At 34.2% G+C, this 18,908-nt stretch overlaps 1 protein-coding gene across 11 annotated transcripts in view; it reads right to left on the reverse strand.

Moving 5' to 3' along the window:
• LOC111047592 (voltage-dependent T-type calcium channel subunit alpha-1G) overlaps nt 1-18,908 on the reverse strand; it is a 408,419-nt gene that overhangs the window by 20,496 nt on the left and 369,015 nt on the right. For all 11 annotated transcript variants that reach the window (XM_039434132.1, XM_039434130.1, XM_039434138.1 and 8 more), the window contains 11 exons: nt 18,078-18,397; nt 16,665-16,901; nt 14,051-14,243; nt 13,114-13,263; nt 12,508-12,669; nt 11,458-11,676; nt 10,103-10,295; nt 9,715-9,866; nt 2,537-2,646; nt 1,936-2,066; nt 851-1,000 (listed from right to left, as the gene is read on the reverse strand). In XM_039434132.1, the coding sequence (XP_039290066.1) occupies nt 851-1,000; nt 1,936-2,066; nt 2,537-2,646; nt 9,715-9,866; nt 10,103-10,295; nt 11,458-11,676; nt 12,508-12,669; nt 13,114-13,263; nt 14,051-14,243; nt 16,665-16,901; nt 18,078-18,397 (2,017 nt within the window). The remainder of the gene's footprint in view (nt 1-850; nt 1,001-1,935; nt 2,067-2,536; nt 2,647-9,714; nt 9,867-10,102; nt 10,296-11,457; nt 11,677-12,507; nt 12,670-13,113; nt 13,264-14,050; nt 14,244-16,664; nt 16,902-18,077; nt 18,398-18,908) is intronic.

Consider the following 18,908-nt stretch of genomic DNA (forward strand, 5'->3'; position numbering starts at 1 on the left):
AAAAGACAATGCCAGTAACATTCTAATTAGTATGCTTGTGAGAAAAAACGACTGTGCGTTTATAATGATAGACTAGAACTAAATTAATACTGCAGAAGTTCATAGTGAAGGATGATTGAGAGTAAGCAATTAAATACATTTTTCAGCAAGTTTTATCTTAACATAATGAAGCTTTTTCATTGCATGCCATTATTTTCAGATGTGCACTAGATGCCACTTTTGTTAAATTGTAAACTATTCTATCTACAGCACTTGAAAAAAATCGTTCAGACTATGTTATATTTCTATAATTTTCATCGACGCATTAATTATTTGCATTCAGAGAAACTTTCCAGGCTTACTGGAAATAAAACATTGTAACACTTACAGATAGTTGTATGTAAAGAGGATTGCAAAACTATTCAGCTTGACCTGGTTGTCGTGATTCTGTACTAAATCTTTCACAAACTTTAGAAATAAATTGCAGATTGGAATGAAAACGAACTTATCAAGTTTTTGCATTTCACTTATGAAAATATCTTGAAATTTCCATTATTGAGAACTGCATCTATTATACTCATTTAATTAACTCGAGACAGAGCGAGTTCTAGTCCCTTCTAAAGTAAACCAAAATTGTAAATATCGAGATATAAATTCGAGAATAGACAGTGAATTTATTGTCTATTGTGAATTGTAAATAATATATTGTAAATAATAATTGTAATATGAATATCGAGAATGGACAGTAAATTGTCTATTGTATCAACTTTGTAAAGAATCGTAGCTTATATGCTTTATGTAATTGAAGAATAATGATGAAAATACTCGTCAATGATGATAATTATGGAGGGAAGTATTGTGATTGGCTTACCTAATCTACCGAATAATTCTACCCCGAGTGCAGCGAAAATGAAGAAAAGTAGAAAGAAAAGCAGACCAAGGTTGCCAACTTGCGGCAATGCCTGCATCACTGTATCCAAGAGTGCTCGAATACCCTTGGCCATTTTTAAAAGTTTAAGAACTGCAACAGACAATACAAATTATTAAAATCATTAAAATAATTATTGTGTATGATTGGTTCAATAAGTGAATATGATATCTGGAATTACTGTTGAATAAAAGACTTGGGATCATTTAAATCAATATTGTGTATGATTGGATCAGCAATTACTTCAAAGAGTTGTGTAGAATTGGTTTAATTCACTAGTAGTTCTGTGAACAGTAGACCTCACGCAGTTTTCTCATCCACAAGTATCTGATGTCGCCTGTTCTAGTTGATTCAGTTGAATAATAAATTACTCTTAAAGACTGTTATTTATTCTCTCCAAGATCAAAAACTCACTCATGTTAATAAACTTAGTTCACGTTTGAATTTGTATCCCATATGATAATTTATCCAGTTCCGTGATAATCTTTCCATCTGATAAAAATATTCCTCAACTGTTTTAAAATTAACTTTTCTCAGTCAAGAATATTATAATTTCAGTATTATTCAGTTCATTTAATCATTTTTATTTTATTTTTCAATTTGTTTTTCAAATGTGAGAATATTGATACTGATGGGCACGCATCATAAAAAATATTGAAACCCTACCTTATAGAAATAGACACGGCCAGACATCTGTGTAATGCATGCAATGAATAATCCACTTGTCAGCTGATTGATTATGAATAATTCTATAGTCTGATTCTATCTTCGAAGTAGAAGATAAATATAGTGATATCTGAGTATGGAGGAATTCCTTTTCTTCTCATATTATCCTTAAAATGCAAAATTTCTTAAAACCTTGTGTATACATCGACGCGCAGTTGAAAAAGGAATATTCCTGCCTAATCTCATCGAATTCTATCGAACGCGTTTGGCCGTAATCGCGTTATATACAGACAGACAAAAGAAAATCTGAGTTAAAACATAGACCTCACTACGTTCGGTCAATAATGTTTTGTGTACATTACCTCTGGCTATTCTCAGAACTCTCATGACTCTAATGATTGTCGGATTGATTGGAATTATTTTGGACTCGACCTCTTCCAAGGCGATGCCCACTATCGATAGTATCACAATGCATATATCTAGAAGGTTCCACCTGGAAGCAAAACAAACAATATTTCAATCAGGTCGAGAGTAAGTTGTTGGTGAAATGTCCTTATTATTACCACATTTTTTCAATCTGATGTTCTACTTAATTATTTATTTAATTGGTTAGCAAAAACAATACAACGATCAGAACAGGCTATTGCCCAAAACATCTTTAATTTTCTAATTTAATTCAAATTGTGCAAATATTATACATAAGTTATGTACATTTCAATGTCTACACCAAATCACAATTTGAAAATATAATTTTTAGAATAAACAAACAATTTTAAATTATGATGACAATTAATATAACAAGTGACAATAAGACATTTCCTTTCGTTATCAATGAATCGATGCATTTAATCAATTTGTCTCTTTTTCTCTATAGCATTTCAGATATATAGTACCCAGCACTAATTGTCCAATAGAGTGTTACATAAAAAGTGCAATAATTTAATTAAATATGGAATAGCTTACCTGTCTTTCAAATAAAGATGAATGCCAAGTGCAACAAGTTTCATTATTGATTCTAAAATAAATACTGCCGTGAAAAAATAGTTAAATATTTTTAGCGCATACGTCAAAGCCTGAAAAAAAAGAAATGGATCAGTGCCTACACTTCAACTTGAAAAATATTATTTATTTATTTAATCATTCAGAATTACACAACTTACAGAAAAGTACCACAGCCTCACGCCCAAAACGGTTCCAAAACATTTGAGTGGAATCAATATATTCTATTGAATATCAGCGGCATTTTTGAAAATAATTACTATGCGAGATTTTCTCAGCCAAGAGAATGATTGTACGAGCGTATGTAAACAAGATCTGGACGGCAGGATAAACCTCCACCAAATATGTAAGCAATATGTGCCTTCACCAAGTATGTAAGGGTGGGAAAATGAAAAACAAGAAATGATCGTACTGGTTTTGATAATTAAAACAAAACAATAAATTATTTGTACAAAAAATTAGAATTATAATTATAAATTATGAAATAACAATAAATATATGAATATTTCAAGGGCTACTCGCTTGGCTGCTAGTGAAGATTAAATTTGTTGTGGTTATGGAAAAATTAAAACAATGACTCAGTAGTCACCTACCTTTATGATAATGGCCCCCAATTTGGCATCCACTGGTTAATCGCGACGTTAATTATTAATGAAAATAAATAAAAAAACTGATCTAATGAAGTGGGTTCAGATCCCTTCTTATTCAATAATACAATTCTCTTTAAACTGCCCGAACTGTGACAGGAAAACTGTATTATAAAACAAGAACAAAATCTATCCCCTTCACCAGAACAGCCGGACTTTTACTCTCAGTCCTAACGAACGAGCTCACACACCGACTAGTAAAATTTTGGGTATTAATATATAACTCAGTCAATGCCAAACATGAAGCCATTTCAAATACATATTTTTATCAGTCGCACAAGCCGAGCACGTTTGTTATGAAAAACAAAAGAGAAACTACAATAATTTTGATAACAAGTGAAATAAACAATCTTTCTGTCGATGACAAAACTGTTCAAAGGCAGAAACACCGTTCATTAAACTTTTCGTAAAATAAAACTCTAAAATCCTGATCAATATGAGATAAATATATGAATCATATATATGTCCCATATGACCAGGTGACACATCACCCATCCCGCTGAAAGACTCGTCCCTGAGTCTGTAGTCAAGAGGGGAACAAAAAAAAAAATAATGATTAAACAAAATAATATACTCGGGAAACAAACGTGTGCCTGATTGACTTGATAATGCTACTATACATTGAAATCAAACTTTACATAGAAAGGTAGGTTACTCAAACTAAATTACAAACATTCAAATCAAATTCAAAATGAAACTATGCTGCACAATAACATTGATTATATATGAAACTAACTTTCAATATTATACACATTAATATACATGAATATTCAACTTATTATGAAAAGAAAATCTCAATTGACAATAATTTATTTGTGAATCAACATTGAACTACTTCAAAAGCTGCAATAAAAATCGAAAAAAAAACTTTATAAGTACATTATGACTCATAACTATATAGTCAAGAAAAAAAACAATAAAACAGTCAATCCATCAAAAAGTAACTATATAACTCCTAACTATCGATTATATGTATCTTGGGTTGTGCTACCGTTACAGCAGATAATTTACACACATACAACTTGATGCCTAAATATGCACAGAATAAAGTTAAAAACCCTAACCAGCCAAATAATATATAAAAAACAAAACTAGAGGAATTTACAACATCTCCCCAAGAATTTGGAAGATCTACTTTGTGAAATATATCTGACGATATCACGTCTTGAACTGTAAATTCCGGAACCTTTATATCTATATCAGTTTTTAAAATTTCGCTAAAATTAACAAAATTAGGATTGAAATGCGGTTGCAAAACATCAATTTTCAACGAATTAAACTTAACCCAATGCAAAGGTAAGTAATGGAGAACCTGAGGTTGTTTATCAACATTTGCGTCACACGGAAAAGTCTTTCTCACCATTATTCTCCCGCCGACCGAAATCTCGCAATGACAGGGTAAAACCACATACATTGCTCCCGGAATAGGTTGAAGATGATGAAACGAACCTCCCTCGCAAGTGACTGTAGTGTTGGCCTGTATATTCGCGACGATATACTCCGAAGGCGAAAATTTGACGATCTCCAACTCCTGCTTAGCTGGACGACAGCTTAAACTGCAATATTGTTGGATGTCCTTCAGCTCTGTCACCGCAAACAAGTGATGCATACATCTCGATGACATATGTCCTCCATGCACCAGCCGCGGAAGATAGCATAAGAAATCGTCCTGTGCCCGACAAGAAGAGAGATGATCTCCCGAGATGACCTGAATCTCACCGTCCTCCTGTCTCCGCGCCAAAACGAAATCCTGCTGCTGAAGCTGACAAATCTGGCCGTCGAAATACATAGGTGTCCTCACATACTTGTGCAATTGAAACTGTCCGCCAATGCTGACCAACGGTACTTTTAAGCTAAGCACCATGGAGTTCTCCTTCACCACGCAAGTCGTAAGTGGAAGATCAAAATATCGCTGCAAATCCGATAGAGGTATAGCTAACTGGTGTCCTTTCGACTTATATCCTTTCTCCAATCTGAAGAGATCTGAACGTAATAAATTGGGGTGTACCAGCGAAAAGGGTAAAAGCTTTTTATCACAGCGTTCCTTCGCAGTATTTATGAATTCCTGCCGTGATAAAATATTTACATGTGAGTAGAGGAGAAAAATGTAAATTAATAACTGGTTTGTGAACAGTGTTTTCTCCTCCGATACATTCTGTTGTACGAATATCTCATACTGTCTGTTAATTGCTATACGCATCGTGAAATTGCTGAGAAAAATTTCCAGCAAACTGCCTCAAGTTGCGAGAAATCCGAATTAAATCTTTGTGGTCGTCTGCAACCAACCCTTGGAATGCGTTGAGGTGATCAGCTACATGTTTTTCGTTGAATTCCAGCTTATGAAGTTCCCCATCCGTCGCTACTGCGCAGCAAAAATGAAGAAAATCGCCGACAACATCGATCGCTCTGGTCTTTCGTGAAGCTTGAGTTCCCAAACGAATTGAAGAGTTGAAAGCAGCATGACTATTGCGAAGAATTCCGTTTGTAGAATTATACAAACTTCTACCGCATCCGCTAAACTGCAATCCTCTTGTTGACAGTTAGGCCAGAACACCCTTTCCGCCTGCAAGATGTCGAGCTGAGCTGCCGGAAATCTACCTCGTATGTTAGTGGAACCGATGATTCATACGCTACAGCGTGACGTAGCTCCTTGTAGAAAACTCCCGCGAAGACCCTGACTGCCTCCAGTTGCGCCGTGAAAGTCGTGAGAATGAGAAATGACGCAAAATGTACCATAATTGACATGTTTATGCGTAACAGAACCTCTTACAAACAAAAAAAACTCTACTTGAAGCAACCGCAAATGAATCGTAATAAAAAAAAATCAAGAGAAACGTTTACAATAATATTAATAAACTCGACGTGAATATTACAATTAACAACTGGACTGGTGGTTAGCATATTTATAATCAGAAACCTAGAAATGATTTTTCATTAATAATTAACGTCGCGATTAACCAGTGGATGCCAAATTGGGGGCCATTATCATAAAGGTAGGTGACTACTGAGTCATTGTTTTAATTTTTCCATAACCACAACAAATTTAATCTTCACTAGCAGCCAAGCGGGTAGCCCTAGAAATATTCATCTATTATTGTTATTTCATAATTTCTAATTATAATTCTAATTTTGTATTAATAATTTATTGTTTCGTTTTAATTATCAAAAACCAGTACGATCATTCTTGTTTTTCATTTTCCCACCCTTACATACTCGGTGAAGGCAGATCTTGCTTACATATTTGGTGAGGTTTATCTGCCGTCCATATCGTGTTTTACTAATTGCGAGAGGTACCGGGATCGTTACCCGGCGCCTCCACCAATTATGTAAACAAGATCTGGACGGCAGGATAAACCTCCACCAAATATGTAAGCAATATGTGCCTTCACCAAGTATGTAAGGGTGGGAAAATGAAAAACAAGAAATGATCGTACTGGTTTTGATAATTAAAACAAAACAATAAATTATTGTACAAAAAATTAGAATTATAATTATAAATTATGAAATAACAATAAATATATGAATATTTCAAGGGCTACTCGCTTGGCTGCTAGTGAAGATTAAATTTGTTGTGGTTATGGAAAAATTAAAACAATGACTCAGTAGTCACCTACCTTTATGATAATCCACTGGCATCCACTGGTTAATCGCGACGTTAATTATTAATGAAAAATAAATAAAAAAACTGATCTAATGAAGTGGGTTCAGATCCCTTCTTATTCAATAATACAATTCTCTTTAAACTGCCCGAACTGTGACAGGAAAACTGTATTATAAAACAAGAACAAAATCTATCCCCTTCACCAGAACAGCCGGACTTTTACTCTCAGTCCTAACGAACGAGCTCACACACCGACTAGTAAAAATTTTGGGTATTAATATATAACTCAGTCAATGCCAAACATGAAGCCATTTCAAATACATATTTTTATCAGTCGCACAAGCCGAGCACGTTTGTTATGAAAAACAAAAGAGAAACTACAATAATTTTGATAACAAGTGAAATAAACAATCTTTCTGTCGATGACAAAACTGTTCAAAGGCAGAAACACCGTTCATTAAACTTTTCGTAAAATAAAACTCTAAAATCCTGATCAATATGAGATAAAATATATGAATCATATATATGTCCCATATGACCAGGTGACACGTAATAAGATCTTAATGATTACTAGAGCCTTTATCGTTGTCCGTTCGTGAGTTTGTTTGTTCGACGATTACTTTTGATTAGTTTCATCAATCAACTTTGAACTTTCAACACATAGGCCTATTCCTTGAACCATTATACAGATCGAGTTCGTTAGCCAACTCCCTTATCCTTCTTGAGGATGTAACAGGATAACATTGAAAGAGCATAAGAAAAAATTGATCATCCAGCTGACTGCTGATTTATGTTTTTGGAGTTACTCAGAAATGCTAGGTTGGACTAGGGTACACTCTGTAAGGTGTACAGGTACAACCCAGAAGCTGGCACCACCTACTAGCAGTTGGCGTTCTAATATACCAATCAGAAGAGAATATGGAGAGCTGGGAGGCGCGTGGCTTGCTGCCATTGGTCCGTTATTATTGAGCTATGATTTTGGCATTCTCTATCATTCCCACTCTCTTCTACTCACACACACACACACACGTACTCCCTCTCTTCAAGTAGTGTTGATGAGAAGAATATTCTTGTGTATGATTTCCCAAGAATTGACCCATTACCCATACAGAGTAATCTATGAATATATTGTCCCACATAATTATATTTATAAAATAGAATTATAGTACCCTTTGAAATTAATAAAATAAGAATACAAACTACTAGTTTCGGTGATCACACCATCGTCAGGATTTAAAAATAAATTTCAAATAAATGTTTAGCCCTGAATTCATACATTTTTACTTTCCTTGCCCTATTACCATAGGTAAGGAAAGTATTGCTTTCCAAAAAAAATTAAGGTACCCCAATTTCAAGCATTCTATACGTTTCAAGGTCCCCTGAGTCCAAAAACATGACTTTTGGGTATTGGTCTGTGTGTGTGTATATGTGTGTGTGTGTATGTGTGTGTGTGTATGTGTGTATGTCTGTGAACACGATAACTCCATTCCTAATTATCCGATAGACTTGAAATTTTAAACATAAGGTCCCTATACCATGAGGACCCGACAATAAGAAATTCAATTCAAGATGGCGGAAAAAATGGCGGATAATTACTAAAAAACCATGTTTTTCACATTTTTCTCGAGAATGGCTCTAACGATTTTCTTCAAATTTATACCATGGATAGCTATTTATAAGCCCTATCAACTGGCATAAGTCTCATTTCAGGAAAAATTTCAGGAGCTCCGTAATATTCTTGAGAAAAATGGCGGATAATGACTAAAAAACCATGTTTTTCACGGTTTTCTCGAAAACGGCTCAAACGATTTTCTTCAAATTTATACCATGGATAGCTATTTATAAGCCCTATCAACTGACATGAGTCTCATTTCTGAGAAAATTGCAGGAGCTCCGTAATTTCTTGAGAAAAATTACAGTTACTAAAAAACCATGTTTTTCACGATTTTCTCAAAAACGGCTCTAACGATTTTTTCAAATCCATACCCTGTATAGTTATTTATTAGCTCTTTCAACTGACATGAGTCTTTTTCCTGGGGTACTAATGGGGGGTCCACCCAATCCTTGAGAAATGGTTTTTGTAACCTCCTTCTCGTGCATGAGGTAGGTACAGTAGGTACACGGTTTTTACTTTTTCTTCTTCCATATACCGTGGGTAGGTAGAGCAGTTTATAAAAAGAACACAGTTATAGTCGAGATATTTCATCTGTAGAACAGCTGTTTTGACGAATTTCAAAAAAATCATCGAATTTCACAATTTACATAAAGGAAAAAGTACTCTGAAAACAATATACACATATACAGTAGTCTGATCGTAGTTGCAAATATGTTGCCGTCAATCGTCATTATGTTATTCTCCTAAATTATTCTCGTTTGATAATGAGGCTTATAGTTCAATGAGCAAGGAAAGTTGTGTGAGTGTACCACACCAGATTTTTCTAATGCGTACCGGTTGACTTGATAGTTGCTTTCTGAGTTTGGCTTTATCAAGTGTTATTACCTGTAATTATTGGGATCAGGACAATTATCGTATTTTGTCATGAAAAACTCCTTGAAAAACAACTTGAAATCTCAAAAGATTGCAATTAAGGAAATATTTCATTATAATTCTAGAATGGAATGGAAGGAACTAGGAGAAGAGGTCGCCCCAGAACCCGCTGGCTTCAGATGTAGAGAGAGATCTGGTGTGCTTGGGAGTGAGAAACTGTAGGAGGCGAGGATGTGACAGAGATGATTGGAGGCGAACTGTTGAGGAGGCCAAAATCCAAGGGCTGTAGCGCTTCGTAAGTAAGTAAGAAAGTAATTCTAGAATGAGTAGGTACGAGTTGACGATGATCGCTGTAATGGTTACTCGAGAAAAAAATCGATTACTCGTAAATGAAATTGGTACTTACTTTCGGCATCATATAAAATTCGAGTGCCATTGTTATCACATTGAGCCCAATAACGGCCGCTATCGCTAGATCAAAATATTTCGACGTAACAACGTTATGTACAAATAGACGAGATTTGCAGTAATTCGTATAATAGGGAGGCTCGTGCATTTCTGAAACAGAATACACAAAGTTAACAAAGTAACAACAAAGATGAACAGAATTTCCAAAAACGTTTAGTTCTCCATTATTATCAGACGATTCTCATATATTGTATTTATTCTAGCTCTGATAGTACACTTTTCACAGTTGGTATTCGTAGATTGAGTTTCATTTATACTGCATTAATCATACACTATAAAGCGATAGACTATAATACGATAGATTAATACGATGATAGAACACTTACTTCTCCGTTTCTTCTCCATTTGTTTCGCTCTTTTCGCCATCCTCCTCACACGCTCCTCCTTCTCTTGTTCTTCTCTACATCTATGAAAATTCTCAACAACTACTCCGACGAACATGTTCAACACAAAGAACCCGACCAGCAGGATAAAAGAGATGAAGTACAACAGCCTCCATTCCGAATAGTTTTCAATTGGCTGTGAACAGAAAACATGTAGAAGAATAAATTATTCTGTAAATTATTAATCAAATAAGAATGTTCAGAGATAGACAAATCAATTCAATAAAACTTTAGTGTACTGTAGAGCTTGGAATATCCAAAAAGCTATACAACAAACATGAAGAATATTTAGATTTAATCTCTGCTCATAATATTCTTGGCAAATACAGACCTGATCTAGTTGATTTGTCCAATCTTCAATACAGTAGGCTACTATAGTGAGGTCCACTTTATATAATGGCAAAGAGGAAAGATAGCAGAACAACATAGCCGATCCTTTACCTTGTCAATGCCTTCTATAGACGGCATAATGCCTTCTAATAAACCTGTAGCTGATACAGGTTTATTAATGTTATATTAACTGTTCATTCTCGTTGAAAATAATAAATTATATTTTATTAAGCAATAACTTATATTTTTTAATAATTCCATAATGAATTTTCATGATTAAGATGAAATATTTTGTTGATTAATTACTAATTCTACATTGTTAAAAGACGATCTGGCAGCAGAGCAAAGCGAGAAAGAGATAGCACTATCCGCTTTGTTGAATGATAGACAGGGATAGCAATACATTGCTAAACAAACACTGCCATTATAACGTGGACCACACTATAGAAACAAAAAAGTGTAAGGTACTCGCTAAAGTATGAAGCTGGACTCCCTCAAAGTATCAGTATCATTGTGAGCATTATAATCGAAGAAGAACGGTACAAGTGCAATTAGAATTTAAGAATAAAATATTTCTCTGGTCAATAGATATAAAATTCCTACTTCTTGAATTTCAGTCAAGTTACCTTACTGGTTCAAGATGGCTGGTCAATCGGCTCAAATTTTGTATTTAATATCTAATTAATGTATTGAATTCCAAGTACTACTTCATAAATCTCAGTTAAGTTACCTTACTGGTTCAAGTACGTGGCTGGTCAATTGGTTTAGATTTTGTATTAAATTTATAATTACAGTATTGAATTTCAGGTACCTTTTATTAGTTCAAGAGGGCTATGAGATTTTCTGATTCATAACGCACAATAAAATTATGGTTTCCATCAATTACTCGTTGATATTTATGTTGAGTTCTCGTAAATTATTATATAATGTATATATTATTTTATGAGAGTGAATTAAGTTGAATTTACCTGTTGATCAACACCGACAGCGTCCAGCCCTGTATACATGATGTTGACCCAGCCATCACGTGACGAAAGTACAAAAAGTGACATCAACGCTTTCCCCAAATCATCGAAATTGTATTTGCGATTGATCCACACGTTCCTTCTATCCGCCAAACAATCAGTTCTGTTACGGACATTCTTTATATTTGGACCTTCACAGTAGAAGAACGTTCCTTTGAAGAGCTGAGAATAATAATTATTACGATTATCGAATCAGGCTTATATCAGACTAATATCGATTGGGCTTCAAGTGATTCTATTAAAAAATAAATAAATACGGAACATTGTATTAGAAAGTAATTATATTGTATACAAATGTGCTGGAATATTAAATTGCTTAATCATTGATTTTTTTTCAAAATCGATCACTTTGGATAATGAAACAAGCTGCTCACGAATGTGACCTTAATTAGCATCAGAGCGAAATGAGAAAATTATCTTCTATTGTATCTATTTCTATTTGTCACAATAGATGTTCCATTAGTTATCAATATACTGTATTTGGATATGATTTTCCATGGTTGTAGTTGATAATTTTTTCTGAAGATGATGCCCGCATCATGAACTCCAGGCTTGTGTGTGGTTATTGAAACTGATTAGGATGAAAGGAGATAACTCTTCATGTATTTGGAAGTGAGGATCAAGCAATAAATTCACGAGAACTTATTCACAGTGTGAAGAATAAAATAGCGTATACATGAAGGTGCGTACAAACTTAAGCGCCACGAACACGCCCATTTCGCTTTTGTTCAGCTCATGATATGCTTATTGTATCTTACACTTTCTGTACAAATCTATACTCATAAAATTCTTAACTGACTCACTCAATCTCTGAATGAATGACTCACTCACTCTCTCACTGATCATGATTTCTGAAAACTGCTGAATGGATACATGGATACAGATATAGATGACGAGCATAGATATAGAGGAAAATGCTCTCAAGTTTGTACGCAACTTGAGAAAACTAAAAGTAGGAAATAGTTTAGTTTATCGTAGAATGTGATTATTTACCTGTACTCCTAGAATGCCAAATATGATGAAGAACGTACAACAGATGAGAACAATGTTACCAATAGGACGGAGAGAAGACAGTAAGGTTTGAACGACCAGTTTTAGGCCTGGTGCCCTGTTTATCACTCGCAGAGGTCTTAAAGACCTTAATAACCTGAAAACCTGAAAAATAGAAAGAAACCTATCAAGATCAATAATATGAAAGCAATTTTATGCGATGTTCACTTCCGTGTCCAGCGCTTTTTTTTGGACTCACATGAAAAGTAAAAGTTGAGATTCACTTGAAAATGGCTTTGAAGTCGAAACATGTAAAAAAATAAAAGTATCTATTGAAAAGTGTACTTTGATATTCAACTTCTACGATATAATATGATAATACATTTATCAAAGTAATCAATGATACTCGGATCATTGGTGATGACTTCTATTTCCAATAATATAGTGAATATCAATCTTTATTTTTGTATTTATCTTGTGTGGGTAAATGATGATTGGAAAAATTGAAAAAAATATCATGTATATTTTATGGCAATGGAACAATGAACTAGATTTGATTGATTTGATATTATATTGTCATTTCATAAGATAATGAGAAATTATACCTACCCTGAGTATTCCGAAAATCCTAGGACTATTTGAGGAAACAAGAGACATAAGTAGATCGATAATTGATATAATGACTAGAGATCCATCCATTATGTTCCAGCCTGAGGTAAAGTACGCTTCTTTACCATAAAACATACCAGCTGCAACAACCTGAAAATACAGAAAAGAATATTGATGATCAAGGTAAGTGAAAGCATCAATTGTATAAAATTGCTAAATTGATGCATTCTCAAGTTTTCTTTATAAATTGTGGAGCTTGAAGCTTTTGTCGATTTTTGTGCTCGCGTCTATTGGACAGGATATCCTACTTTCCTAGAATTTTCTCCTTCATTTTTAAGTTCATCAATAGAAAAAATCATGAGGAAAGATTTTTCAAGTTTTCTATTGAATTTTGAAGCTTACTAAGGGTTTTTTTTAATTTTAAGCTTAGTTATCTAGAACATTATTAGAGAGTAATACTGTAATTGGAGAGTTGTTATTATCCCATTTCTCTCTCTATCCTTCCTATAATAGACTATTAAAATCCACTGTACTTCTCTTTCTTGTTATAGTATCTTTATCATAAGTTTTTTTTAAAATTTGTACCAGAACATTTGGTATTGTTATCTCACTGTATCTAGTTCAGCAAATAAAGTAATCCAAGTGGTTGTCAGGTTAATTATTAATAATTTCATGACTTCGATTCTCAATATCAAGAGCTTGGTATCACGCCTAGGTTTTCAAACGAATAGTGACAGAATATTTCTCCTTGTTTGTATACTCAATAAGAGAGATAATGTATGATTTAAAAATAATATAATATTTATAAAAGAGAAGTACACAATAAACATCATGATATTACAACATCACCTACACAACAGCACAGAAAATTGATGAATATTTGCTGAAATCTGAATATTATTTTATTAATTTATATTTGAACAAATCATATTCTCACCTTAACGAACATTTCGGCGGCAAATACAACAGTGAATATATAATTGGCGGTGGCTAAAAAAAGACGCTCTCTACTATCGGGGGGAATGTTCGGCCTCTCCATGGCCAATGTTATGCAATTTAATCCTATGAATAATAATACTGCGTTATCGAACCACTTCTGTGTCACGAATTTCTCGCACGCTAATCTAAACCTGAAACAGAAATACAAAACAACAATTTATCAGTTTTTATAAGTAAGAAATTCATTAAAGCTCAATAATAACTCCTGTAATTATTGGCACAATATAATACAAGACTAGTTTATAAAACTATTTGTACAGGAAGAAGAAAATAATAAGAAGTTGAGAGAGATCCGTACAAAACTGTGAAAAGATCCCTACAAAACTGTGAAAATTAAATGTTCTCCAAACCTGTATGGTACCGTAGCAGAATTCACTGGATGGAAGAAAACGTTTTAAAAACAATAACAATCTTGCACAATGTTGGATGTACGTAATAGTATATTTCGCACCTAGGGCCGAAAATGAGACTTTTCCGGCTCGAAATCGGTTTTCAAGTCCGAGGCCGTAGGCCGAGGACTAGAAAAGATTGAGAAAAACATATGTTTGCCCATGGTGAGAACGTTATTTTTCGCCACACAGAAAAATAAACAATATAAATATGAGAATAATTGTTTATTAGGCACTTCTGATAGCAAAACAGGAAGGTCATAGCTCTAGCAAATCTGAGGTAATCTGAATATCAGGAAATTGTCCAAGTATTTTTATTTTTTATTCTGGTTTGTCTAAATAACATAAAAGATTATGTTCAATTATGTAAGAGGTTGAGTTTATACTTTTTATTCTTCCAAATGACAATAAGATATTATTATAAATGTTTTGATTCTTGAATGATAAACACAAATAACAATAAAAAGTTTTTTGATCAGCTGTTTTAGCACACTTGAAATTTTGCCAATCTGAATGTCAACGTCAACAATGCTTGTTGTCGTTGACTTTGGAAGTTTAGGTTAGAAGTTCTATCCTACTCTAAAAATCGAATTTGAATAGTTTATAATATATATCTTATCTGTATTTTATTCATCCAAATAAAATGATAGTATCTTATTGCAGAATACTTATTCAATTCTAGAAGCATAAACTGATTCCGTTTCATAAACCATTTTGTAAACACGTTCACATCAAATCAGAATCAGCTGACTTCAAGGTTATTTTACAGCCCTAGGGCCGTAAAACTTTTACCGGCCTGGTCAGAAAACAATAATTTTCGGCCTCCATATGACGCATGAAAACCAGCTCATTACATCCAAGTGGGGCGAAAAAGTAGTTTCAAATGTTTGAGGTATCATTCTTTCCCACTTGATCTCTGTGGGTTATCGGTTCTATACATTCCAGACCAAGATATTTGTATACTTCTATAGCCTAGCTAATTATTGAGTGAACAATTTTCTTCTAAATGTAATTTGACAGCAATATAATACCTTGTCTAATGAACAGTTTAATCCTAGCTTACATTAATAGAAAGTTTCACACTAAAGGGGGTTATCATCCCTTCACAGCTCTAATTGAGCAATGCCCATGCACTGTTCTTTTCAGTTCCACTTTTACATTTTGACTCTGTTATCAAATTTATACGAAATATGTACGTTTCTTCCTTTTCAGTCTCCTTGCAGTAGTAGAGTTGTCAATGAGGTGTAGAAGTTGAATGTTCTGGTGATTTTCTGGTGATATAGAGCCTTTGTGGTCATGACATCGACTGATTCCATCTGCAGGTCCATGCGGAGGTTCAAGCTCCTGACAAAGTATGGAGCATTGACAGCATTCCTCAATACCTTGTTCTGGAATTTCTGAATGGTGTTTATGTGACTATTACTAGCACTGCTCAACAGCTGGATTCCATACAACCATACTGGCCGAAGAATCTGCTAATATGATAGTACTGTAATTTATTGTAGTGTGAAAGGCTTGAATTCAATTCTTCTTTCTTTTTCTTTGACGAGTGATTTCCATCGCAGCTTTGCATCGATTGTAATTCCCAGATACTTAGCTGCATTTGCAAATGGAACTTTGGGATGTTTGATTGATTGATTGATTGAGTACTTTATTTATGTAGATTACAATATATACTGGCTTATACACTTGTATACAATAGCTTACAATACAGCAAAGTTATAGATGAATTTACATAATATAGACTAAGAAAATAACTATTGAACTGTATATTATATGAAAAAGCAATTTGTAATATAATAACTATAGATAATAATCATATTGTTATGCATCTACATAAATTGGCGGAGCTTTGGACATATCAATGTCCATTCTTTGGGAAGAATATTAAAAATATCCTCCCCACTAACTCTCTACCAAAATGTTTATGAGTGGAACGAATTGATACATCGATACAAGGTCTATAAAATCCTTAAAATTCATAGATCTTGCATCGATACATAAAAATATAGATAGTTCTGTTATAGAACTACTAAGTTATATGGATTTGGCTATATAATTAACTTTCTCAGTTGAGGAAAGGTTCCAAAATATCAATATTCGGTTTAAAGAATGATATGATTACTTAAATGATTATATTAGGATCCTGAGAATGATACTCACGGACTATCAATAGGAAACAGGTACAAGGAGAAATCATCGCGCTCTTTGAGAACACCCTTCGGCTCGAAGAACAGAAAGATCTTCTGCGGCGGCTCGGGTGAATTGTGTTCGGACTCCTGGATCGACTGGTGGACGATGCAGGACTCGCGTCGCTCGCTCAGATCCGGCTTGATTCGTTTCACCTTCGGCAGGGGAGAGTGCGGGGCAGCTCCATCCGATAATTTATTCACCGGTTTACTAAAATGCAGAAATCAAAATTTAATTTATTCTCACTCCAATATTCATGAATTGATGATTTGTTTTATTCACAGAAAATAACAGAAATGGTGAACGAAAAAAAAAACATTTAACAAACAATGAACGGTAATATGTACTGTATTTTGTACGATAAAATAACACTACAAAACAAGGGAACTCTAACTTTTGATAATCAATTTTGATTGCACATGAAACATGCTTAAAAATTGAAAAACCACTCACCATCTCCTTCCGTTTTAACATACGAATTTATACCTTATTTGCGAGGTGAGTAGTGGGTAGCAGATCATTGGATAGATAGGAAAACCCCAGGATGTGAATTCGCTAAATAAGTAAGTATATGAGTAGTTTTTCAAACGGGACTTGTCATTGTGATAATTTGTAGTATTTTACGTTACTTCGATACTTATTTTACAAACAAACTGTCTCTATGGTAGGGTGTGCTGGGGAGAATTCATGTATACCAGATTATAAAATTATAGTAGCTTTTTAGTTTAGACACTTTATATTCACACTTGTAGTTTAGAAACATTGATGTTTGGAAAATACTCATCAAAAAGTAAGTATTTTTTAAAAATATTTACATGGAAACACAGTGTTAAAACTACAAAAAAAGGTTTTTATGAAGAGTTACGTTATGGAAAACAACATAAATTATAAATAAAAATATAAATCTGAGTACCTTTTTTAAAATTATTTAGTCACGACATGCTTCGGCTATGTAATGCCATTATCAAGTCTTGATCAAGACTATATATTATAGCCGAAACATGTCGCGACTAAATAATTTAAAAAGGTTACTCAGCATTATTATTCTATTTATATCAATTGGAAGTAACCCTAAAGAAAAAAGACAACATCAATTATTTATAGTGTTTCTGTTTTTTGTTGAATTAAATTTACTTTAACTCTCAAATTTGAATTCATTTCAATGATTATACAGCCACAAATAATATGAAACAACATAAATTGACATAAGACTAGCATGAGTCCTTCTAGATTGGTCACAGAAATGAGATATCCCCCTTCTATAGTTTGCTTTTGCTTTGGTACAATACTGCATTAACAATAAGAATTCAGCTTCAAGATTCATGAGAAAAATTATTACATAATGTATCAATATCAATTAATAGACTCTGTGAGTTGATATCCCACCTGAGATTGTCCATATTGACAACGAGCGCCGAGTCGCGACGCGAAGGCAGCACCCTTGGGGGCGGTGGTATGCCGGGGGCGGCAACCGGCTGCTGTTTGACTATGAGAGGCGGCGGTTGACTGTTAGGCGGGATGAGCGCCTGTTGCTTGACTATGAGGGGCGGTGGTTGACTACTGGGTGGAATTAGCGCCTGTTGCTGGTTGTGGCCTAGGCTGCTACATGTGCTAACTCCGCCCATGGAGTTCTGTCGTGAGAGAGAACTGCCGCCTCCGCTGCTTGTCCCTCCACCGCCTCCGCCGCCTCCACCTACCCACGCAACCTGTGGAAATTGAGAGACTCAAATAATAATATGGATTTGGAAATTTATGTTTTTTGTAAAGAACACTACCTGTTGTAATGCATTGTTTGCAATGTTGATAAAGGTATTAACTAGGTGATTTCGTTCCAAATTAATAGGTGACAACATTCAACTGAGGGTAGGCCGAGACATTAGGCCGTAGGAGTTGAGACCTTTTTCTCTGATATAAACAGTATTCTAATTTTTTTGTTTCCTCCTGAATCTTTATCTTGTTTTTTACAGTTTTCTCAAAGATTTAGAGAATTAAATGAACTGACACTCGCTCCCAGCGGACAGGTTTTCCTTTTTAGGTATCCGCCATAGGAAACTGATTAAAAAAAAAAATATTTTTTGTCATAGTCATTCAATCTCAGCTGTTTCCCATGCATGAAATCAAGCCGGCAAAATTCCTGATTCGGTATTTGTAAACTAGGCTATGTTTATAGAATGTATGTAGTAACTTCAGCACAAGCAGGTAATGTTTTCTATTTCT

This window comes from Nilaparvata lugens, chromosome 8 (assembly GCF_014356525.2).
Source record: "Nilaparvata lugens isolate BPH chromosome 8, ASM1435652v1, whole genome shotgun sequence".
Lineage (NCBI taxonomy): Eukaryota > Metazoa > Arthropoda > Insecta > Hemiptera > Delphacidae > Nilaparvata > Nilaparvata lugens.